At 43.4% G+C, this 25,107-nt stretch overlaps 1 protein-coding gene across 2 annotated transcripts in view; it reads left to right on the top strand.

Moving 5' to 3' along the window:
• Nucleotides 1–25,107, top strand: part of KIAA1211L (KIAA1211 like) — a 70,608-nt gene that overhangs the window by 21,828 nt on the left and 23,673 nt on the right. For both annotated transcript variants that reach the window (XM_019525376.1, XM_019525375.1), the window contains exons 2-8: nucleotides 3,341–3,417; nucleotides 4,465–4,633; nucleotides 12,134–12,269; nucleotides 12,613–12,777; nucleotides 13,642–13,710; nucleotides 16,749–16,979; nucleotides 19,301–20,891. In XM_019525376.1, the coding sequence (XP_019380921.1) occupies nucleotides 3,341–3,417; nucleotides 4,465–4,633; nucleotides 12,134–12,269; nucleotides 12,613–12,777; nucleotides 13,642–13,710; nucleotides 16,749–16,979; nucleotides 19,301–20,891 (2,438 nt within the window). The remainder of the gene's footprint in view (nucleotides 1–3,340; nucleotides 3,418–4,464; nucleotides 4,634–12,133; nucleotides 12,270–12,612; nucleotides 12,778–13,641; nucleotides 13,711–16,748; nucleotides 16,980–19,300; nucleotides 20,892–25,107) is intronic.

Here is a 25,107-nt window from a genome sequence, read left to right on the forward strand (position 1 = left end):
TGGCAGCCCAGAAGCTTGGAGAGCAGTGTCTGTGGGGAGGGAGGGGCATGGAGTAGGGAAAAGGTGTGGGGGGACAGATTGAGGCCCCCACTGTGAGGAAGGGAGTGGGGCAGGGGTAGGGGCAGGCGCTGCCCAGCTGGGGAGGGGCAGGTGTGGGATGGAGACATGGGCGGTTCACCCAGGGGGTGGGGAGGTGGTTGGCTCCCGCTGCTGTGCACACACCTGGGGGAGGCATGGGGGCTGTGCCTCACAGATTTGTGCACAGGGCAAGAGCGGACTGCCCAATGTGGGCTCAGGGCCAGGGGCTGCTCCTGCCTCTTGCCAGTGGGGGCTGGGCTGGAACTGTACTCTGGGTGGGTAGAGGTGGGACAGGTGGTGACACTGGGGGTGGGCAACAGGGTGGGCTACAGCCACCCTAAAATTTGCTGCTGCCACCTGTCCCACCCCACCCACCCTGAGCGCAGCCCTGGCCCAGTACCTCCTTCCACTAGGAAGAGGCCAGTGCAGCCCTGGGCCCCAGCCTTCAGCAGCAGCCTGCCCTCACCCCATGCACACATCTGGGGGGCACATACCCCCCATGCCTCCACCAGGGATGCACACAGTGGTGGGAGCTGCAGCTCCGTCCCATGGCCCGCCCTGGCTCGGCAATGCCTGCCGCTGCCCCATCCCCAACCCCACTCCCTCCCTCACCGTGTGGGCTTTAATTTGCCCTCCCATACCCCTTCCCCACCACAGACTTACTGGCCAGATGCTGCTTTCTAAGCTACTGGGCTGCATGCATGCTGCAACTGTGCACATGCATGCAGCATTTATTGGTGACGTTATCAGCCACATTGGCCAAAAAAAGCCGATTGCCGATAATGTCAATTTTTCGTTTATCAGTGCCAATACATTAAGGATAGATATATACATGTACCTCTAACGAACACACACACACACACATACTATAAATAAAAATAATATATAAACTAATTATTTTTTTTAAGTGATCCTGATAGAACTTCCCCAGCTCACTCTAATGGATTTTGCCATAAGCCTTCTCAAAGTACTCCTAAGATCCCTCATCTGGCACAGGGTTTCTCTGAACCATGAATGCTTCTTGCTCCCCAGCCAAACTCCATCCCCTAACCCAACTCCATCCACCTTGTGCAGCCAGTTTCCTTCTTCCTTGGCTGGTATTACAGGTAAGCACTGTTTTTCTACCAAAGCCACATATGTCTACCACGTGTTTCTCTCTGCTGGCCAACCTTCATGCTTTTCTGTGGGGCCCTCTGAGATCCCTCTGAGGCTCTTGGCTCTGTGATTTCTAAGATCCTGCATTAATACCTGATCTTTGTTCCGTTTCTGGGAAATTTCCATTGCTCTTCCCTGCAGGGGCCCTTCTTCTCTATGCTTCAGCCATCCCTGTGTCCTAATGTGCCCCCTCCTAGAAGGAGATTCCTTAAAGTTTAGCATGCCTTCATTGTGCTTAGTCTGAGAGAGATCCGATGAAACCACATGCACTGAGGCATTCAATGATACAAATTTTGACTGAGGTTATGAAATTGATACAAGTTGTATGTAGATTCCTTAATTACTGACAGACTCTTTCTGGTATTTGGTAAGCCTGACTTTTTCCCCCTAGTCCTCTAGGACAGGGTTGTTCAGTTGGCAGCTTACAAGGGTCTAATTTGCAGCTCCTGGGCTCCCACCCAGCTACTACTTCCTCTGTTACTTTAGCTGCAGCCGTAGCCAGGGGCTCTGTATACCCTTTCCTTTTTCAGCTTCCACTTCCTTCCCCCAATCCAGGAAGCTATTAGACACAATGCAGCGTGTGGTGTCCATGTGGTGCAGTACACAGAAGGATGCAACAGCTAGGGAAATGAGGGTAAGGCTGGGGCATCCATGTGTGCAGTGCAGTAGAGGGAAGTGGTGCCCCCATGTGGCATGATGTAGCCCTCGTGCTGTGTGGCCCCTGGCTGCTTAGAAGTTGGACAGCCCTGCTTCAGGGAATGGGAGCGCAGGGAAACTATGAGCGAGGGAGCTGTCTGGTCATGGATCTGTAGCCCTGCTGCTTGACTACAGTTTGCCTCAGCAAACTTAGGACACCAAGCTTCTTTTTTGCTAATTAAAGGAGTTCCCTTCTTTTTATATTTGCGTGTTGAGCCTACTCTCTCTTTAGTGTTTGTATTTCATTATTATTTTAGTTATTGTCAATAATGATAGTTTAGGGGGAAAGTCCTGTGATTGTAGGTTTTACTGCAATATATTTGCTTGTCTGAGTGATGTAGATGCTGTGTATGACCGGGGAAGTATTCACATTTGTTGTTCTGCAATAGAGGTGACTCTTACTGTTGTGGTATAGTCATTTTTCATGGTTGGACCCAAAGGCCAAAGGCTCATTAATGTTTCGGTCTGGAATAATAGATGTTACATTTCCATTTTACTAACTCCGTGAATTTCTGAGTGTGGTTGCTTAAGCTTGCTCTTATTTTTGTGGGCCAAGACAAGAGTTTTTTTCTGTCTAGGTTCTAGTATGAGCACACATTCCCTAAAACCTTCAGCTGTCATGGTATCTGAGTTGCACCCAGTCAGTGGTGTTCATTCCTTATACTGTGTCTACCATGAAGTGATAGTTTTGGCAAATGAGATAAACCTCTAGGTGATGAAACAAAAAACCATAGATGAATGGCTGCTCTGAAAGTGCATTTTAAATTACGTGCACAAATATTTTTTTCCCAAAGCCTGAGCAATGTACTACGTTAGAATATTTTGCAGTTAGAATTCTTTGAATGGGCAAAACTACTATCTAGGAACGTTAATACTATATCTAAAAGAGAAAGAACTGCATTGGTAGAATTTTTTATATAGTTGACTGGATGAAAAAGTAAACATAAGATGACTGGTACTTTTTTCTGTGGCTGGTTCAAGAATCCTTTAGCTTAAACTTAATTATAATAGACCAAAAATATATCCAATACTTTCCTATTATTAATTTTCTGTGTAAACAAATACTGTATTTGTCAAAGGTATTAGATTTCCCCCTGTAGACTGCACAATGTTGCATAGCCAGGGAAGCAAATTCTGTCTGATGAAGCAATTTCCATACGTTTATGAATCTTGTTGAACTGCATTTTTTGTTAACAGAGGTTAGTCAGAACTCTAATTAAATTAAATAGAATTGGCAATTGTTATTATCCGCTTGCAGTGTTCTGTGGCATTCATTCAAATATTCCCTAAGAAAAAGTGTTCTAATGTATATTTAGCTGGATGTATGTTTTTAACTGATAGAAACTCTTTGAGTAGGACTGGTTCTTTGAGAAGGTTCTTTTGACTGGTTCTTTTTTTTTCCCTTATATAGTAACTGTAACATGAGTTCCACAAGGATAATGGACTCCAAACTGCGAGAGGCTGAAGGATTTGGTGAAGACAATTCAGGTAGAATGCAGAATTCCCCTAGAATATGAAAACATTTCATTTATGGTTTAAAAATTCTATAGCTAAACGATATTTTTAGCTTTATCATGGAAAGTATTTTACCTGTTCAGATAATGCTCCTCTCTCATTCACTCCTTTCCCTTCTTCACCTCCCACTTGAACTATAGTTTTGGGACTTTTTCATACACTCAGGGTAAATCAATTTCCTATGGTGACATTCAAAACTTCTGTGCAAGCTGCCATAATTCTTCTCACATGAGTGGAGCTGCCACAGCTTATAACAAGTCTAATTCTTTGACCCCTATTCTTTGTCTTACTCCACTTTTCAAAACATGTGCCTAAGCCATGTTAATTCTTAGTGTAATGACTCTTTGAGACACTTCTGCAGTTGTTTGGTTTTTTCCTATTGTTGGATTGTTTTGCAAACAAACCTATTTTTATCAAGAAAGATGGAAGACTCCTTGGGCCTAGAATTAGCCCTGTTTAAAGTTCCCTCTTCCCTGAGCAGCCCAGCATCACATTTCAAGATTATTGCCCAATTCCTATTGAATTGTCTGAGAACCATTGAGTTTCATAATTCCTATCTACAATATTCTGGATTTAATAAAATTAATATTATAAAAAATGATTGGCCTCCTGGTATTTGCCTATTTTATCTAAATAATCTATTTCTATATTTAAACTAGTTTTGGTGACAAGGTTGTCCTTATGTTTGTGATTTATTTTGCTAAGCAAATGCAGTTAGTTTCTATTTGTGCATCCTTGACAGGAGTTTTTCCTTACACTGTAATTGTATTAAATCTTTTCTCAAGAGGTAGGTATAGGCAGTATTAGAAAAGATTCTAGGTGGCAGGTTATTTCTAACATGCCATAAGTATCACAACCCTTTCCTCCAGCTAACTGCAATTCCTTGCAATCAGTATAGACTGAGAAGACCTGTTCATATGATATAGCATACTGCATTGGGCCAGGTTGCCTTTTCCAAGAAAAACCTCTTATGAAGAAACCCAATGGAATTCTATAGAATCTTAACTCTTCTTTGTCTAGGAAAGAAAAAGTCAAAGTTCAAATCTTTCAAAAAGTTCTTTGGTAAAAGGAAAAGGAAAGAGACCTTACCATCTATGGGGACCAGCCATTTGAAACCATGCCAGTCAACCAGTGATGTCATGGCCTCAGAGTCTGCACACACAGGCTATGATTCTGAAGATGAACTTGAGTAAGTCTTTTAAAATGGTATGGATGAATAAAGAACTGATTTTTCCAAGCATGAGCAATGTATTAAACGTCCAAGGTATTACCTTCACCTCTTAATCAAAAAGCTGTGTTAAGCACTTTATCTTCTTTTTTTAAACGTTATTAATTAATCCATCTTAAAGAATAACAGAATTTTTATCTTTTTTTTAGAAAAATAAATCATTCACTCCTGCTGCACTCCCTTCTGCACTGTGAGGATTGTCCCATGACCTGGCCTGGCCAGGGCCCCATTCGCTATGAATGGGGCCCCAGCTGGGCCAGGTCATGGGACAATCGGAGCTCGGTGACTCGTCCAGGGGTATGGCTAATTAAAATGAATGAAATGAAAATGTGACTTAGGTGTAGCAATATTCTTACTTTACAAAAATCCATGTCATATGAGGAAAAATAAACTTTGGGACAGCATTTTTAAAAGGACTTGAATCCAATTTTCTATAAATGACTTAGGTTTTTAAAGTTTCATTGAAAAATAATGATACTTGCTTAAGAACCAGATTTTTAAAGCCATTTGAGGGGTTGAAAGATTCAGATAACCTGCGTAGAGGCTAAATGCCTAACTTTCATTGCAGCTAGTGGAAATAAGATACCTAATATATTCTATACCACTTTTGAAAATTCCACAAAGTCTGTCTCTGCATATCTAGGTGCCTTAAATACTTTTGAAAATCTAGTCCTTAAGACTTCTCTCCCAAGGCATACATTCCTCAAATAACGTGAGTGCTCTTGAACTATTTCTCTGTGTCTTTATGGGGATTATGTGAACTATGGTGTACAATTTGCATATTTTTTTCAGTGTACAGACAGGCTGCAGGCTCAATGTTCATTCTGATGCACTTCCTTAAGAAAGGTTGGCTGCTTAAAAAGGAAGCTGTTGTTTTAATGCTGGGGTTGTCAATTGCGGGTACATGTACCCCCAGGGGTACTTAGGTTGTAGGGGGTAGGAGGGTGGGGACAGAGTGCACCCTGGGATGCAACAGCAGCCTCTCCCCCAGTGCATTTCCACGCTTTGCCTCTTACCCGAGGGAGGGGGAGGGATGCTCTGGGCCCTGCCAGCCCTGCACAGCACACTGTGGCACCTGCCCACTCTTGACCCCAACTCGCTGTCCTGATTGGCCTCTACTCCTTTACAACAGAACTGCAAAGGTCTGGATGGTGGGGGGTGGGGTGATGGGAGTGTGTTTTGTGCCTGCTCCCAGCAGGATGTGATTGGCTGGGTGGAAGGCCCATCAGCAACCCATGGAGCTGCGACTGGCTATGAGAAATTGGCATGATGTGCATCCAAGTGGTGTGGTGGTGGCAGTGGCTGTATGCAAGCCCCCACTCCCAGCACCACCACTATGCATACCTGGGACGGCATGGGGGGCATATGACCATAGCTCAGCACACGGGGTAGGGTGGGCTGTGGGCCTCTGCAAGCTGGGGCCGGGGCAGTGTCAGGCTGTTTCTGGCAGGGGTGTTGGGCCAGGCTGTGCTGGGATAGGGTTGGGGGGGCTATGGCATATTTTGGGGTGGATGCAGCTCCCTTTCCCATAGCCCCCTTCCCAGTGCCACCGCCGCCTGCTCCATGCGTAGCCCAACCCAGCCCCCGCCAGGAAGAGCCCAGCATATCCCCAATCCGCAGCTGCAGTCTGCCCCACCCCCATGCAGATCTGGGGGCACGTGTCCCCCCCATGCCCTCCTGGAGGGGTGTATAATGGTGGGAGCCTGCCCCCTGCACAGCTCAGTCCCACACCCTGCTCCGGCTGTGCAGTGCCTGCCCCAGCCCCAGCCCCACTCTCTCTCTCACCTCATCATTCCTCCCTCACTTTCTTTGTGACTGAGCTGGTGGGGGGTGCAGAATGAGACGCCCACAGTGTAGGAGGGAGTAGAGCAGGGCCCAGCAATCAGAGCCCAGTGACATGTCCAGAGGCACAGTGCAGGGAAGCATGTGCCCCCCATGCTGCCCCGCCCTGCCCCTTTGGCTCTCTCACAGTGTACACAGCAGCATGAGCTGCCTGCATGCACCCCTGGATGAGCAACCAGGCTCCAATTGTCCCACAACCCAAACCAGTTAGGGCCCTATTCACATTAAATAGGGCCCCGGCCAGGCTGGGTCATGAGACAGTCCTCACAGTGCAGGAGGGACTGAGGCAGGGGCAGGGGTGAATGATTTGCCCTTGCTCCTGCCCCACTGCCTCTTGCACTGTGGGGGTCTCAATCCACAGCCCCAGTCCCACTCCCTCCCTCACCGTGGTGGGGAGCGGGAGCAGGGCAGGAGCCAGGGCTGGGGTGAGTAAGGCATGCACTCGCCTCAGCCCCTGCTCCTGACTGTGCCCCGCTCTCTCCCTCACTGTGGGGGCCTTGATCTGCCTCCCCCATGGCCCTCTCCCTTCCCCTGCCCCTTCCCCCACAGACTTACCTGCTGGGGGGGTGTGCGCATGCTCAGCCCCATCCCAAATAATTTTTACTCTCTCTGCCTATGCAGCAGCTGCCCTTGCCCCAGCTCCACTCCCTCACCGTGGGGGCCTCGATCTGCCCCCCTTAAAAACCAGAAAAAAATATAAAGGGGCACATGAGCTGAAACTTTGAGACCAAAGGGGTACCCTTGTTAAAAAATTGAAACCCCTGTTTTAATGGATGGCGCATCCTCAAGGACAGGAGTCTGATTAGTCCAGAAATTGTATACTGTAAGCAAAAATATGCAATGTTTGGATGTACAGTGAGACTGGAAAGTTTATCGTGCAAAATCAAGAGTCCATTTAAACAGATGTTAAATGGTTTTGCCACTAGGCAGCACCAGACAACCAAAATATCTGTTTTAAAAAAAAACCCAGACATTCATTTTGCAGTGTGGGTGGTAGAAAGGATAGGACAGCTTGACCATTACATTTGGAAACCTTAGTGGTATGCCAGAATATCCATCAGAGTTATTGCATTCTTACTTGACAAAAAATATCTTAAGAACATTGATGGTTAGACCTCTGTCTTGTTAGTAACTTCACATGTCATGTTGAAGTGCATGTCTAATTTTCTGCTTACAACATCTGTTTTTCTTTGTTATTACTTTTACTGACTCCTGTGTAAAATTTGAGGCATTTAAATACTTTGAAAGAAAAGAAAATGAAATATGTCTGGTAAATTGATGGAGCATTTTGTGCATTTCAAACATGTGTCCCCAAGGCTTGCATGTCCAGAAAGAAAAAGGAAAAGGTGGAAAACTGGGTTGAATAAATGTGCTTATACAACAACATTGCTTCTCCAACTGTATTTCAGTCTTGGAGAATGTAGGTGCATTAAGCAACTGTAACACCTCTGACTGGCATTTACTTAGCAAATTGCTATAGATCTCTCTGACCTTGGCTGCATTACAGAAATCCCATTTTTACTAAGATAAACTGTTCTTGTAATCTCTCCAGCGAATTAAACCCAAACAGCAGGCTTGCCTTCCTTCTGCATCAGGAATACTAATCAGTTTTTTCCACCTATTGATTTATCAAACTTACTTTTCGTAGCTGGTGTAAGGAAAAATTCAGTCATGCTCCATGATTGTTTTCCCTTTTGTCCCCTCAACATTATCTCAGCTCAGGAAAACATACATTTGTTCAATTTTTTTCCGTTGATGTTGTAATCTCGTCAAAAACTGATAGCTGGGAGAGTCCCAGTGTTTCACTTGAATATTTCATTTCTCTCTTTATTTAGCTGTGCTTGTTTAAAAGGAAAGGGGAGCAGAGAGAAGGAAATCCATATGTATACATTTCAGATTTGCTCCATTACACTATCAGAGGCCTGTGTGCAATTGCCCATATTTTGGAGTGCAGTCATGCAAGGAAATTAGCATAACCAAGGCATTAGAAATTAGCTGAATGGATCTATGGCACTGATCCACAGTTTCCATGAAGAAATAAGGCATTACTTCACAGAGATTGTTACTTGCTATTCCCTTCATAAACCTGAAGTAAAATGTAATGCATGAGTTGGTGCATTAAGAACTCTCTTGGCTCCTCTACAAGGCCACAAATAAGGACTGAAAAAATGTGTCCAAGTGCTCCATTAAAATTAATGCTATCATGTGTGCAGGCACTAAATACTACAGTTGGATATACATGTAGTCAGAAGACCTCTGTGGCTAAGTACAGACATTCAAAAAGCCAAAGCCTGAATTGATTAAATCTTTGCAGCTTAGTCTAACCTGTGTAGATTGAACTGGCAAGCAAGTGAACAGACATTCACTTTTGATTCTGGAAATGCCACCACAAGACTGCAGTTGCTCAAGCTAGAAGTCAGGGGGTGCTAGACTGAGTCCTCTCTTCTTCTCTCCTGCAGTGGCCAGGCCAGAGGAAAGCTGAGCTGAGGGAGAAGGCATGGCCAGGCCCTGGCAGGCCTGATTGAGGATGGGGTTTAAACCCCACCCCCCAACCTTCAGGGACCCCAGCTGGGGTGTGCCTGGAGCAGGAGGGAGGAAGCAGCCCTTGCCAGGCTTTTGTGGGGAGGGAAAGAGCATGACCAGACCCCAATCCTCAGCCAGATGATGGCCTGGCATGGCCCTCTAAAGCAAAGGGGGCAGGGAGGGAGTTTATTTCCCCCCTCCCTTCCCTCTTCCCTCAGGACCCTAGCCAGGGTTTCCCTGGCCAGTGTGGAGCAGCCCCTGTCAGGGTTCCTCCCCCCTTGCCACTCCAGTGGTGGGGATATGGCCAGACATCCACCTGGCATGGCCCCCTAAGGTGAAGGGGGCATGGAGCGGGTTTATTTCTCCCATCAAGGGACTGCAGCCAGGGTCTGCCAGCCCTGGCTGCCACCTCCACTGCTCACCCCTGGCCAGGCAGACCCCAGTGGGGATCCCCTGGGGGGAAAAAGTGAGGGAGAGGGATTAAACGCCTCCCTGCCTCCTTTGCCTCAGGGAGCCATGCCCCTGCCACTGGAACAGTGAGGGGGGAGGGACCCTGACAGGGGCTGCTCTGCCCCAGCCAGGCAGGGGTCTTGAGGGGAAGGGGGGTTAATAAACCTCCTCTCTGCCCCCTTCACCTAAGAGGGCCATGCCAGGCCAGTGTCTGGCCATGCCCCTGCCCATGCCACTGGAGCAGTGAGGGGAAAAAGACCCTTGACAGCCCCTGTCATGGTGTCTTGGAGAGCACAAGCCTCTTCTCAGTGGTGGGGGCTGCGCTGTGGGCAGGAGTGGGGTGGGCAGCTCTGCCGCAGCCTGCACAGGGCAACCAGCAGTGGTGGGGCTGGGAGGGGTGGCTACAGGAACTAAGTCAGATTTTGGGTTGGCCAAAGCCCTCCAAACCCCCTAGCACCGCCGCCGCTCGCCCCATACAGGTTGGGGCAGCTCTGCCCACCTCACTCCTGCCCACAGCACAGTCTTGGGAAGAGGCTTGCAGTCCCCAGGACACCATGACAGGGGATGCTGCCCCTGTCAGGGTCCCTCCCCACTCACTGCTCCAGCAAGCGGGGGATGGGGCTTGGCCAGATGCGAGCTGGTATTCCCCCCTCCCTGCCCTCTCCTCCCAGGGGCCCCAGCTGGAGTCTGCCTGTCTGGAGACAAGTGGCAGAAGCGGCGGCCAAGGCTAGCAGACCCTGGCTGCAGCCCCTCTGGTGGGAGAGAGGACAGAGGTGGGAATAAACCTCCTCCCTCTCCTTCTGCCTCAGGGGGTCGTGCTGGGTAGGCATCTGGCCATGCTTCTGCAACTGGAGCAGCAAGCAGAGAGGGGCCCTGACAGGGGCTGCTTTGCCCTGGCCAGGCAGACCCCAGTTGGGGTCCTGGGGGAGGGGGAAGGGAGTGGGGAATAAACCACTCGGGCAAAGTGGGGAGGGAAGGGGAAATAAACCCCCTCCCTGCCCCCTTTGCTTCAGGGGGCCATGCTGGGCTGGCATCTGGTCATACTCCTGCCACTGCTTGGGCTACAGAGAAGAGGGGTGTGGCCAGCCCTACCATCTGGAGCAGACTGCACAGCCCAGCCTAGCCCAGGGCTGAAAAGCCTGCTGGGATGCTGGGGGACTCTGCTTTAACTTGAAACAGGAAGGGGTCTGGGACAGAAGTTCCATAAACTAGTTTGACCCAAATCAGTTAAGTCTGATATTACATTCAACCAGGTTTATCTTAAACCAGTTTTGGCCATTTTGAAATTGGCTTATGTGCACTGAACTTTTGTTCTGTTACAGGTTAAAACCAGTTTTTGATCACATAAACCAGTTTATGTGCAACTTCTGTCCCTAGCCAAAATGTATGCAGCATCCACTCGAACAGATTGAGTTGCAGAATCAGTGCCATAATATCTTCCCACAATAGAGGATGCCCTGTCCTGTCCACATACAAGTATCTGCCCTAACCTGGCAGATCTCAGAGGGTTCATGGGAAATTGGAATCACACCATGTCATTGTAGGAGCAATCCATCCTCCACCTCTACTGTTACGTTGACAAGCTTTCCTTCCCTCCTGCTGGGACAAACCATGGCATAGTAGCAAGAGGAAAATTAGTGAAAATTATTAGTACAACCTGGTGTATGAAGCCTAGCTAGAGAACCTCATCTGGATTCAGGAGTATAAATGGAAATCAGTAATATGCATACATGTACAGGAGATTCCTAAGGGAAAAACCTTATGGATTTTTGTTAGAGAAGGGGTGAATAGGGGCTTTTAGAAATTAATCTGATCATACAGAATTTAATAAAGCCAACTCTTTTTCCAATTTTTTTGTTAAAGAATTGTATGGATCATAGCTTCATAAGAAAGAAGGGCTCGAAGGGACGTCACAAGGTAATCTAGTGCAGACAAAGGCAGGATCATCCCTGACTAAACCATTGTAGTCAAGGATCTCTCCAACCTGCTCTTGAAAATTTCAAGGGAAATCAGATCATAGTAAAGTAGAGCTGAAAGGGACCTCAATGAGATCATCTAGTCCAGCCCTCTGCTCATGGCAGGATTCAAAATAGACCTCCCCAGACTTCATCCTCCTGTCACAGCTGCCACCTGAACAGGAACTTGAACTTTCAGTCTTCAAGTTATGTCTGATGCTCTACCACCTGAGCTACCCAGTCCCATAAAAGAAGTTAGGAGGCTTGCCAAAGCCTGGAATCAATCCAGGGATCTTCACATCTTCAGTCTAACACTCTCCCAAATGAGCAACTTTGGCAGGACTTGCTGGAATATGGCAGGAATGTACTTATCAAAGTCCTGTAAAATGTTTAAAAGCGCCTATACAAAGTGTATTTTTTTCAAACTGTATAGGACTTTATTGTAGGGTCATGATAGTCTATCTTACCAGCATCACATATATCACTACTGACTTTTATTTTAATAGGTACTATGTAGATTCATCTGAATGATGTCATTTTATTCAGTGAGCAGTTTAGAATTTAGGCAAAACATGAAATGTTAACCTCTCCATTGAAACATCTCTTTTAGGTAATCTAAGACTTATATATTTAGTAAAGAGGTTAAAGAAATAAGCAGATGCATCTTCACAGTTTTATTGTATTATCCCAGGAACCACAAAGGTGTCATGGGAAGCAGAGCTTTGTCACATGACAGCATTTTCATTCCTGAGGCTGCGCAAGAACCATGTAGGCCAGTACGAGTGTTTTCTCAGGAAAACATTTCAGATCGGATTAGAACTTTACAGGTAACATAAGACAAACTTTTAAAATACTAGTGTTTCCGTTTATTTTCCAACTGCATGTGCACATGTGCGTGTCTGTGTTTAATAGTATCTGTAGTGGAACACTTGATTTCTGCTAAGTAACACTAACATGCAAATTATATTTCCATATAATATGATACTTGAAGAACAGACCCACATCTTGGTTGAATTTAAATTACAGTTTTAAAGTGTACAGTTTGGTGCTCTGGATCATTAACTTTATATCTTGGTATGTAGAGTTTAAAATATAAGTTCATTGGACTGGACAGAATAACGTAATAAGGAGAGGAAACTCACAAAAATGTGATTTCATATTGTATTGTAGTTGAAACTCCAGCATAATTTGAAACTGGGTCCTCCTCCTCCATTGGGAATTCTTGTGAAGCGGGTGGATGATGCTGGAGCCAGTTCAGAAGATGATGGATTACCTAGAAGTCCTCCAGAAATGTCTTTGATACATGAAATACTTGGTTCCAACACAACAACAAGGGTGAGCATATTGTGATATTGACAGAAGTCCCTATTCGGGGAACAATTGCCCACTTGAGCTTTTGTTTGTATAAAAGGGGAGAATAAAATATTTGGTTTGCTGCCTTTGCCAGTCTACCTCCTCATTGATACTTGTGGGACAATTCAGAAAGTCTTGCCTTTCCGAAGTGCTATTTTTCTATAAATTGTTAGTTGTACTCTGTCAGTTAAAATATAAATGGCACATAAAAGCCAGGATACGACATGCCTCAGGGGAACGAGTGCAGAGAGAGTCCAAATCAAAGCATATGTCACTTTTTGAAATACTGCTAATTGTGACATGTCTAAAGAGTAGGAGAGGCTTCTGCAAACACCTCAATTCATAAAAGCTGGTATGGTAAGTTTACTGGCTATAGTACTTCTGAAAGTAATGTTTGGGTGCCTCTTCCTTTTTTAACTTGCTTTTTGTACTGGTTATTTTTATAAGGTTTTTGTAACCAGCCAGTGTTGCTATGGATGAGGGGTGGAGGGGAAACTGCAAAACCAACCCAAAAATAAAAGATGGTGGGAAAATCTGTAGTCTCTCCTGAATCTGTTAATGAGAGCTGTCACACTAAATGCTTTATTATCCAGTATGGAAAGAGGAACCTTTTGTAAGAAGTTTTAACTACTTTTAAAACATTTAAAAGTTGGCGCACAATGTTTAACTAAGCTTCAGTCTTTTCCTGAATGCCTTATACTTAAGTTTGCAGTACCTTTTACTAATTCTTAGAACTGGACAGAGGTATTACACTGATAATGGGAGCTACAGTACCTGTGTACCTGCTAAAACATCCATCTCATTTGTCATCTTTTACTGAATCCATCTCCTCATTCCATCCCACAGTTCTCTGACTCTCACAACCATCTTAGCTCTTTGAGTTTAGCTGGACCAGGCAGTGAAGAAGAAGAACAGGTAACTTCTGAGAAATATATTAAAGAACAAACAAAATAGCTTTTTAAAGAAATGTAAGGCATAACTATTATTCTCAGTTGTCTGTCTATATTGCAGCAAGAACAACCTCCTAAATATGTTATTACCACTACTTTTGGGGTTTTTAAAGCCCAGCTTGCTAACATAACTTTCAGTAGAATTTTCTGATGCCAAGGAATTCTTTTTTAATTAATTAATGTAAATAATAATAGTGAATGAATTTTTCTAGCATCTCCCAGCTCCAGCTTTTACACTGTCTTACAGATGCAAATGAATTTAACCTCTAAGCAGGCACACAAATGTAACATCTGAGGTTGCTGGTGGTATCTGTATTTTAGAAATGGGGAAATGACAACAGAGAGTGGCTTACTGAGATGCTCAGGGTCATGAACGAAATCTGGTACAAAACTGAGGTCTTCTGAGGCTCACCTAGTCCATTGCTTTAACTGCAAAAGTACCTTGCCTTGAGTGGAAAGCCTGCTTTTTAGGCTCTCCTCACTTCAAAGGGGATTCAAAATCATCCTCCTTCCAAGAATTAATTTACAATGAATTTACATTTGTCCCCACCAAGCAGGGCCAGTTTGGATTGGTCTTTGTGACTTAGGTGTCTATCTTCCACTTAAGTCATCACCCAGAACCTCCAACTCTGGGGCTGCTACCTTCTGATTGGCTACTACTTTGTTCTGCCTAATGCAGCCAGCTGAGCAATGCCTGTCCTCTGCAGCCATGTGCTGCTGGGACAAAGATGTCCTCAGTATTCTTCCCTTCTAATATACTTAAACAAAGTCAGCCATAATGTGACCTCATATCTTTGCAGCAAAATGACTAGAATTCAGCCTGAGTGCTGAGTTTTAAGTGAAGTAATAAATTTTGTTCTTATTTTCCTAATATATGAACTAGTATTAAAGATCATACCTTTGGTTGTATTAAGTACCTGAGGATAAATGACCAGGGAGAACAGGCAACAGACAGTTGTTTAGGAGAACATGTGCTGTGACTTCTATGATGGAGCTGAAACACCAATGTATTCATTGTTAGGTACTAATGTATACCATGATACATGACTGCAGTATGCATTAGTCATGTTTAAGTGACACGCTGCAAATATAAAGAAACATTCAGTTCCAATCAATGAAAATGACCATTAGTTGGCATGGGTGAGTTATTTATTTTTTTTTATGGATAAAGAATTACTGGAAGTGGAGGTTCTGGGTGCAGCTTCCATTAAAGTCACAAACTGCAATGAAGGAGAAGGCTGCAGTATGGAGCTGTATTTCAGTTTCAGGCCTCCAAAGGACTGTGGTGAACCATTAGTCTCAAAGTATCTGTCATAATTTAAAACTTATTTCTGCTTTCATTTTGCCTTATTTTTAAAATGGTATTATGGAATGGAGAAAAATCCCTTTTAAAGGTTCATTTTTAAGATGATCTTTGATTTTTTTTTTTTTCCATAACTGACTGGAAAGTAAGGATTATGCATCAGCCTTAGGACTTCTGCATCAATTTTCTTTTAATTATATTGGATAAGGAAGGCTGCAAAATTGAACTTCCATTGCAGAAAGTACCAAGTAGTGTTTAAAAAAAGGAGAAAAAGGACCAAAAATAATCCTGAGTGTTATGCCTGATAATTGTACAGATTGCAAATTCCAGGGGATTACTTGACATTTGTTCAAATATACCAATGAAATACTCTGCTTAGTCAGGTTGAAAAAACAAAGTTTGCAAATAGAAATAAAGTTACTTAAAATAAGGGACTCTAGGATTGGAAAGGGATTGGTTCCATGTGAAGCTGACCTGGAGGGACTGGGGTTGGGTTTGAATGTTCTCAGAATCACTCTTCTGAAATGGACATTTTTTATACCTTATAGTTTTGCTATTCAAATGTAACACATTCTTTTACTATACACTTCGTATTGCAGTGTTGCTGGAAAAGTAAAAGTAAAAGTACAGTGCCACTACACAGAAGCGGATCCAGGATTTTATAAAGCGGGGAGCAGGAGCAGTGACCGGAGCTGCAGGGGTAGCTGCACCCCCTGCTTCCAGCCTCTTCACTCCCTTCCTCCCTGCAGGAGCAGGCAGATCATGCCCTGGGAGTAGTAACTGGGGACTAAGGTAAGGAATGGTTACTTCCTGAAGGAGGTAAACATTCCACTTCCCCTATGTGCTTAAAGGCACATCCCTTTCTCTGTCCCCTCTTCTCCCATTCCCCTTTCCCCTGCCTGCCACTGTTGGCATCCCTGTTGTCCGTGTTGTTCTAGGAGCAAGGGGAGCTTCTACCTTGTTCCAGCCAGGCTGCCCCAGGGGCTGGGGTCAGTCTGGGACAGCGGCAGCAGTGGTGGTGGGCAGGCATGTTTCCCTTCTCTATGCTTGCTCCCATGCTGGTGGGGAACACCCATGGGGAGCAGGAAGGGAAATGAAACCTGCCTGTCCACTGCTGCCACTGGTGTCCCGGGCTGAGTCCAGCCCCTACACGGCATGGCTGGAGCAGGACAGGACTTTCCTTCACCTCCAGGACAGCAGGACAGCAAGCAAGGGAGAAGGGAATGGGAGGGGAGCAGATGTGGTCTGTCCCAGACTGCTGCTCCGCGAAAGAAAGAGGGTATGGTCATGCCACTACACCCCTTCTGGATCTGCTCCTGTTGCTATGGTTGGATTGTTGTTGCAGCTGTGATGGCCTTAGAAACAGGCAAAAAGTAAGGGATTTTTTGACAATTCTTTTATTGGACCAACTGTGTAGCTAGAGATTTTAGGCAAGCTTTTGAGCATATAGTGCAATCTCTCCCAACTATACTGTTGGTGCAATAAGAGATATCACTCAAAAAAACCCCAAACCCTTGCTTCTTGCAAACTTGCTAACACAGTACTTCATGTGCAAATCTAATAACTGCACTGCAACTGAAATAGAAGTTAAAAAGCCCAAAATGCCAATAAAAGTGGGTATTTTTCCCCCTTTTCTCTTTGTAGAATTCCCATTTTAATTTCTTGGTCTTTGTTTGATGCTCTGCTTTGGGATTCTTTAGGTCACATCAGGTCCTTCTTCTAGACCTCGATCAACAGAAGGTCAACTATTCCCTAAGCATGAGAGTGCTAAAACTAGATCTCCCAGAACATCTGACAGCAGCATTTCGCCTGCAGCTGATTTTGACACTCCGCCCAAGTACTTCACTTGCTTGGATAATTCAGCTGCTAAACACAAGCTTTTAATAAAACCACGGAACCAGAGATCTAGTAGAATGGGAAGATTTTCTTCGGTAATTATAAAGAAAAAAAATAGACTTCATCATTGGCCCTAAAATTATATCTTCCTGTATCTTCCTGACTTGCCCTTCTTATTTCAACTTCTTTATGTATTTATGAAGTAGAGCCAGAGCTGTGAGTGGATATTTTATTGCTTTCTGATGACAAATGTTTAATGAGGGTTGTGTGCTCATCTGGAATAGAGCCCTGAAGAGTAATAAAGGCTGAACACTGTGAGAAGGGATTACTTGTTAATTCTCTCAGTGTATGGATTTAAGGTTACATTTGTTTTTAAATTTACCATGTAGCACTATTTGAGCGTTTTTTAACCTCTGTGACAGGCTCAACTTAAATTTCTTACTATTTTCTTTTAAAAAAGTATATAATTGGTAACATTTTTATTGGAGTGAAAGTTAATCTTTAAAATCTGATTCTTGAAAGAGAATCTCCCCTTCTGCCTCCAAAAAAATTCACCATTAGATTATTTTTCACTCTAGAAAAGCACAAAAATAAGAGGTTGTGTCATGTGCTTCAATGGCTGGAGCCAAGTATTGTGCACTAGGAATATCTTTCCAATTTCCCTGAATAACTAGTAGACTATGTGCCCTTTGTGTGGTTTCACCAGCAGAAGTTGAAAACCAAGTAGAAATATAGCCCAACAGTGAAAGCTACCTTTGTATATAAAGGAAGCTTTTTCCCAACATAAATAAGTTTCGTATTTGTGGGGCCTTATTTTTAATCGACCATTGTGGAAAACTTGAGAGAGTCTAGAATAATTTTTGTAAAAGAGAAAACAAACTTGACTATTCCTCTTAAGAATTTGTAAAAGTTTACTTTATGTACTAATTTCTGTCTATTTTAAGCATTGCTTTTAAAATGTCAAGTTGGCTTGTTTAGAGACATAACTGTTGATGTTCCCAAATGCCAATATCAAGAGGATTCATTATTTCTTTCACAAGTACTAAGCACTTTCTATACTTTAAAACACATAGTCTTTAGCTAAGCATAACAGTATTGCCAGCTGTATGAAAAATATATGAAAAGGAGGGAAGGAAAACACCACATAATCAAGTCTTTTGCCAGTGCCAGATTATGACCAAAGTATATTCACCATAGCTTTGTCCATTCCTTATTTAAATGACCAAGGTGTTGGAGCTATCGAGATTTTCTTTGGAAAGTTTTTGCACTTCCTAGTACATATCAACAGTAGTATTTTTCTTGTGCAACTTTGCTTGGGTAATTCACTTCTGACCTACAACCAGCACCTCCTGCTTTTAAATTCCTGAGCTTGTAATGGGCATGCAGCAAATTGCCTTGCAGCTTTATGATTTGCAAAAGGGGAACTGAATGAGACTTAAGTTGCTTTAGAAAGTATACTTGGTATTCCTAAAATGAGTACCCACATTTAAAGCACATATTTACCTAATAGCATGCTGAATCACTGTCGTCTAACACAGGTACCAAAATGCATAATCAGCAGTTTAGTAATATGCTTTGCAATAATCCTGTATGCTTAGCCACTTCTAAGAACCTATTTATAAAAGCTTACCCGAAGTCTATTAAAAAAGAACTCTCAGGTAAATAAAAGTTTTGTAATCTCTTATGACATTTTTAACTCTTGAAAGAAAAAGGAAAATGTGATATAAATATGAGGGTCTATAAAATGTTATCACAATTTGATTAAAGATAAGACAAGTATGGGAAGGCCGTAGAACCTCAGCTTGTGCAAACTCTCATAGCCCAACTGATTTAATACCTTTTTTCTGCTGTTCTTGCCTGTGGAGTGTATCTATACATGCAACTATAAATATGTATGTGTGTGTGTACACACACATAAATCAAATACATGCATATAGACTATCCCTAAGTCTTCAGGCTTTCCTTTTCCCAAAAAGGGTTTGTTTTGTTTTTCATGAAAGGATGGAGCTGCAGAATTTAAAGGGCCAGATTTTTCTAGTTCCAGTGCCGTTTTTCTGCCACTAAAGCAACAGAACATTACTTCTTTGCTTTGGTATATACAGTGCTGCCAGCCATTGCTTTGGTGGATTTGGCTAAGGCATCTAAAAGATGCAGGGATAGGAAATGATATCTTAAATGAGTGTTTGATAAATTATTTTATATATAGTGCAGCATTCCAGTATCTAGTAATGTAAAGTCAGCATATAATACCAAACTTTGTAAAACATGAACTAGCTATGTATTTAGGGCAGGGGTTGTCTTGCTCTCTGGACAGCAGCTAGTACAGTGCATAATCTGCTATGTACCTGGCAATAAAAAATATGTGAAGATGTAAAGGAATAATAAAGCTGTATTGAATGTTTGTTCTTTGTAACAGACCCAGTCTGAATCTCTGAATGACTTGAGCTGTACTCCAGAAGAGGAGGAGCATGATGGAAGAGAGATATTGATAGACTTGACAGATGAAATCCTCAATACCAGTCATCAGGATCTGTCAGGCAGCACAGCTGTAACATGTGACATGCCTTCTTTGCAAAGAGCTGAAATACCTGCAGACTTTTCCTATTGCTTAAGACAGACAGATGAAAGGACTTCCTCACTGCAATTCACTTCTGAGTCTGCCATCAGAGAAAAAGCCTTATTACCTGAGAATAATCCTGAGATTTGCCAAACTACACAGGAATTAACATACCTTGCATCAGATTATCCATCTGCTTTAGAACCTAAAGAAAATTCAATTACATGGAGTGGGATACAGAATAGAGAAACGCAAAGGGAAAGAAAATGCTCAGAAACACTGAATATTTCCATGGGGAATGTCTATGAAGTGTCAAATGATATTTTGAATCAAGAAAATAAACAGCTTCCAAATGTGCCTCTAATTAATAAGATGCTGTCTGAAGGGGATGCTCCAACCCATCAGGATATTTCTTCTTGTTTGGAAGGGTCAAAAGACAAAGGGCAGAAGGCTAAGATATCCATGGAAACATTCTGTAATATGGAGGAAAAGAGAGAATCTGCTGTATTCCCTGGGTCCTGCAAGCAGCTACTTGAAGGTCTTTCTCAGCATGTCTCACAGCCTGCTTTATCACAGGCAGGGGCTTGTGCTACCTGGTCTCTGGAAAAGAAGTTCATTCAAGAGCCAGTCATATCTAATGAAGAAAATAGTCAGTCACTAATACAAAGGGAGACAATTTTGGAGAGAAAGAGGGAGAAAGCAGCCACCGGACCCAGTGCTTTGAGAAAATTTTCAGTGTCATCAGCATGGGAAAGGCCAAGGACTAGCAGCTTTCACTTGAAAGAGGGTTCAGAGTATGGAAGTTTATTGAACTCCAGATTATCTCTGCCCAAACCAAACCTCTTACAAAATGAGAAGTCAAAAGAGGAAGTGCAGATGGGATCAGATCTGCAGGAGGGAAAAAGTAGAAATAAAATGTGGGCATTGTTGCCAGAGTCTGACTGTGAGATCACTGGCCATGCTATGGATAAAATGGTGTCTGGCTGTATTTCTCAGGTGGCTGATGAGATTTCCATGCCAGGTGATTTTTCTGTGGTATCCCAGCATCAGTCAAGCTGTGAAGATAAGAATCCTTTTCAAGTAAAACTTAGGTCCACCTCACTATCCTTGAAATATGGAGACAGCTCTTCTTCAGAAGCAAAAGGGATTAAAAGATACAGTGCAGAGTTTAATGTGGACAAAGAAGGGTTGGCTTCATTTTTAAAAGGTGAAAAGGCACAGATAAAAGCGACAGCTGATGTAAATATCAGTGTCTCTTTAAATGCCAATCAAATGCCTAAAGCAAAATCTCCTGAACAGCTTAACACAAAACCTCCATTGCCTAAGAAGCCTGTTTTGCAAAATATAACAAATTCAAACAAGGAAAAACAGGAAAATGGCATTAAATCTTGTGAATCCAGAAATGACGATAGAGACTTGGAGAAAAAATTGAGTCCTCCTCAAGTGCCTGGTAAGACTTCTAATGCTTTGTGTTGCTGTCTGAGCTCATTTCAGTTTTAATAGACTTGAAAGTGTTCTGTCTCTTTGAAACAATGAAGGCATGCATCAGTGATGCCTTCTTTATGTTTGTAGGTTTAACGCTCTGTTTACCAAAGTGGAAGAATTGTATCTGTGTGCACATGAAATTTAACAGAAGCAAGATGGTTTTCTTCTTTCTGTATCTATTTTTCAAAGTGGAATGATGTTAGCAACTTAATGTTTCAAACTTGTATGACCTAATTGTCTCTTTGACCCTACACAGTATTCTTCAGGGTCAGCTTAATGTGGGGCCATGTTAAGGCAAAGTACATAGTAAAAGAGGTATTCTTTCTTCCAGTCGACTGTACTTGCTGATAGTGACTTGGACCCTCCACTAATAGCTGGCAGTGCATAAGCCCCAGAGTCCATTTCTCTTCTCCTCCAACCTCTTTCCCCAATCCAGGTGTAGAACGTGAACTTTCATAAACAATTTTAAAGCTTTTTTTAAACAGATATGTTGTGAAAAGTGATAAGCTATGGAGAGGAGTGGGAGGCTGCAACGTGAAAAGACTTCAAAATCTTCACATACAACAGATAAAACTAAAAATCCATTACTGTGCACATCCTTTTGGCCACAGTCCAGCAACCTGGTGTCTTGCTGATATTTCCCTGAAAAGGCACAAAAAATCTAAAGAAGTACTTGTGCAATTTTAGCAGTTTAATAATATATTTGATACTGACTCAACAAAACTCTAAAGACTTTTATGACTAGATTTGCTGAATTAAAGATCCAGATCCAAGTCACAAATTCAAGTTCAGGATACTACCTGAATATGTATCTTCCTGGAGTTCAGTGCTGTTCATATTCTTTAATCTGCTTTCACTCTTTCCAGTCCTTTGGTTTGGTTTCACTTCAAGGTCTGGGAGAGACCTTTAATCCATGTCAGTGTTCCTGCAATTTCAGGTTTATGTGGCTAGTTGCTATTTCACACTGTGGTTCAACTTAGTCTTTACTAAAGAGCTAACTTTGAATAGCGTTAAAATAAATAAGGATTTCATTTAAACAACAATAAGGTGGACTCTTTAAAACTCTAGTTCAGATCTTCAGCAGCTTTCGCTCACGTGACCCTTATAAAGAACTGAACCAACCAAGAACGAGCATGTGGGCCAAGATGCTTCAGGAACTCAGGGAGATATTGTCATAGTCTGGGCTAGTGCCAGACTTGATGCTGTCCAAAACCTTGCTAAGTTGAAGAACTGTGAAGGTTCTGGTCTGGTGTGTTCAGCGGAAAGTTCTCATTTTTTTTTGGAGGCAGCTTTTCACTTGCTTTTTCCAGTGGTGCTCTTGCTACTTGGGTGGCTGCCTACTTGGTTGGGCACTGTGGGAGGGTGACTCAATGTTGATAGCTGATGAGCCACTCTAAGATGATGAGGTAGACTTCAACACTTCCTGTTGGAATGGGTGAAGTCCAGCTTCTCAGTCATTTCTTCCCAACTAGTTCGGCAAGCTGCTTACAGTGATTCGATCAAGTGATCTGCCACATCTAGGTTGCCAGATGGTTCATTCAGCTTTAGTATCATGGCATACTCTGGGTTGAGGCAAGGAGTACAGACTGGGTGGCAGCCATGTGGAATGGCCCCACTGTGAGGCCCAGTTTTTCATCATTGGTATCTACGTTTGTATAGCCCCAATCTGTGTTGGCTCTTAAAGTTTCCAACATAGATGGCTGGATGAGGCAGAGTTGGTAGAACTTGTTGGTCCTAGTTGACTTTGGAAGGCACGTAGAAGTTTGCAACCCAAAGACCACCTGAAAAAGGGAAGGTAACTAGGGATTTATATGGAAGAGTCTGGCTGGAATGGAGAAACAGGAGACTGGAGCCTCTGACTCTCTGGAGCATCTCTGAATTGGAGACACCTTACTTTGCTTCTGAGAGTGGCCAGTATTATATGTAAGTATTATGTGCTTAGCAAGTGCCTTTAGCACAGTTGCTTTCAGGTCCATCCACTCTCCCTTGCTGAAGAGAGCCATTTAGACCACAACAGGAAAACAGAAAAACTATAAAAAGACTTTTTTTTTAATTACAGGACATAGTTTAAAGCAGGGCTATCAACTGATGGTCCGCAGGCCACAGGTGGCTTCCAGAATATTATCCTGCAGTCCTTGGGTTCCTGGTGTGGGTGCCAATTCCCCAAATCACTCTCCAGCTACTGGGAGTCTCTGAGTTCCTGCTCCCTCCTCCAGGTTCTGCTGCTTGCCCATGCCTCTGGGAGTTGGGCAGTACAGCATGACTGTGATGCCAAGGAAGCCTGTGGCTGGATGACCCCACATACTGCTGGTGTGGGGCCCTGTGGTGCTGCATGAAGGTTCTAGCACAGTGGGACATGGGCATCTTGTGGGGGAAGAGAGGGCATGTGGCCTGGGCAGTGTATGGCTGTGGGCCTGTGGTAGAATTTGGATATATATGGTTTAAAGGATAACCTAAGAGGCACTTCATATTTTTTATGCTGCCTAATTAAAAAAAAAATCCCAGGTTTCTTCAGTAGGAAAATGGTTGTTAGAACTGCGGTATGGCATTCCAAAAGCAAGTAACATATTTCACGTGCAAACCAGGTTGTAAGGAAAAGGATGACTCAGACCTAAAAAAAGGTGTCCTCTTCTTTCACAGGGATATTGAAGAAACAAGATTACTAATTGTCTGGCATGTTCAGCATACTATTTATTTATGGTACCCCTCAGTGTCTTTGTCACACTTTATCATTGCTTATTCTTTTGTTGAAAAGAATACTGGAATATGGATTTTAAGCAGCTATTACTGGAACAGATTGCTAACCTAGTGAGGAGGGCTTTAAACTAGATTCACTGGGAGGTGAAGACAAAAGCCCAGAGGTAAGCAAAGAGCCTAAAGACCTGGATAACACCTGGATATGGATAGAAGACCTGTATGCTGTATGAGGCCTTACCTGGAGTATAGTGTCCAGTTTTGGGCCCCAGACTTCAAGAAAGGTGTGGACTGTTTGGAAAGAATCCCATGCAGAGCAACAAAAATGATAAGGGGCCTGGCAGGCAAGACTTAGGAGGAAAGGCTTAAAGAACAAGGGTTATTGAGCTTGGAGAAGAGAAGACTTGAGGGGGATTTGATACATGAAGGGTGATTATAGAGAAGGTGGAGATAGGGGTGTTTTCTGTGGCTTTTGGGGACAGGACTAGGAGCAACAGCCTCAAGCTTCAACAGGAGAAATTTAGGCTGGAGATTAGGAGGAATTTTCTGACTACAAGAATGGTTAGGAACAGCATTGGAGCGGGCTACCTAGAGAAGCTGTGGAATCACCATGTTTGGAAACTTTCAAAGGCAGGTTGGACAGATACTTGGATGAGATGGTTTAGTCAGAGATGATCCTGCCTTGAGTAGGAGGCTGGACTCCCAGTCCTTGTGGACCTTGTGAGGTCCCTTCCAGCCCTACTTTCCTGTGATCCTAAGGTTACATATTTTTAAGTTAAGGCCAGAAAGGATCCTAAGACCTCAAGTCTGACCTGTATATCCCAGGCCATTAAACATTCCCAGTTATGTGTATATTGAGCCAAAACTGGGGGCTAGAAAAAGAGTATTTTTGTCCTCTAGAGACAACTGCAGGCAAAGAACAGAAGTGTCCGAAGCAGCACCTCCATTTGAGCTCTGTGTTAAAATATGCAGTGGCAAGGATTTAATAAAAATATGCACAAATAATCCTAGGAGGAAATCTATGCTCAGTGCTTCAGAGGAAAAATAAAAACAGAAAATCAGTCAGCGGTTATCAAAACTTTTTAGCCTCAAGGGCCCCCTCATTAGACTCGAGGTACCCTTCTGAAAATGCTAGCTTTTAGCTTTCACTTATTCTTTTGACTACAGAAAAATAGAGCAATTCTTCTGTTGCAAGGAACTCAGAAAGAATATAGCAGTTCAGAATTGTTTTGACACTATGGATTCCTATTTGAAATATCTGTCAATCATGCGAATCACATATAGGTGTTTGCACACCTAACAGTACTAATATTGCATTGCAAACTTAAAAGGATCTCATGGCACCTCAGGGTGATGCAACACTGATTGTGAATCAATGCCTTTGATCCTTGCCAATCAGCTTTGGGGAAAACTCCTTCCCTACCCCAAATGTTACCAGTTTTGCCCTGAGCATGTAAGCTAGGTACACTAGCCAAGCCTGTTTTAAA

This window comes from Gavialis gangeticus, unplaced genomic scaffold (genome assembly GCF_001723915.1).
Source record: "Gavialis gangeticus isolate Ggan-Ray unplaced genomic scaffold, GavGan_comp1, whole genome shotgun sequence".
NCBI classification, from domain to species: domain Eukaryota; kingdom Metazoa; phylum Chordata; order Crocodylia; family Gavialidae; genus Gavialis; species Gavialis gangeticus.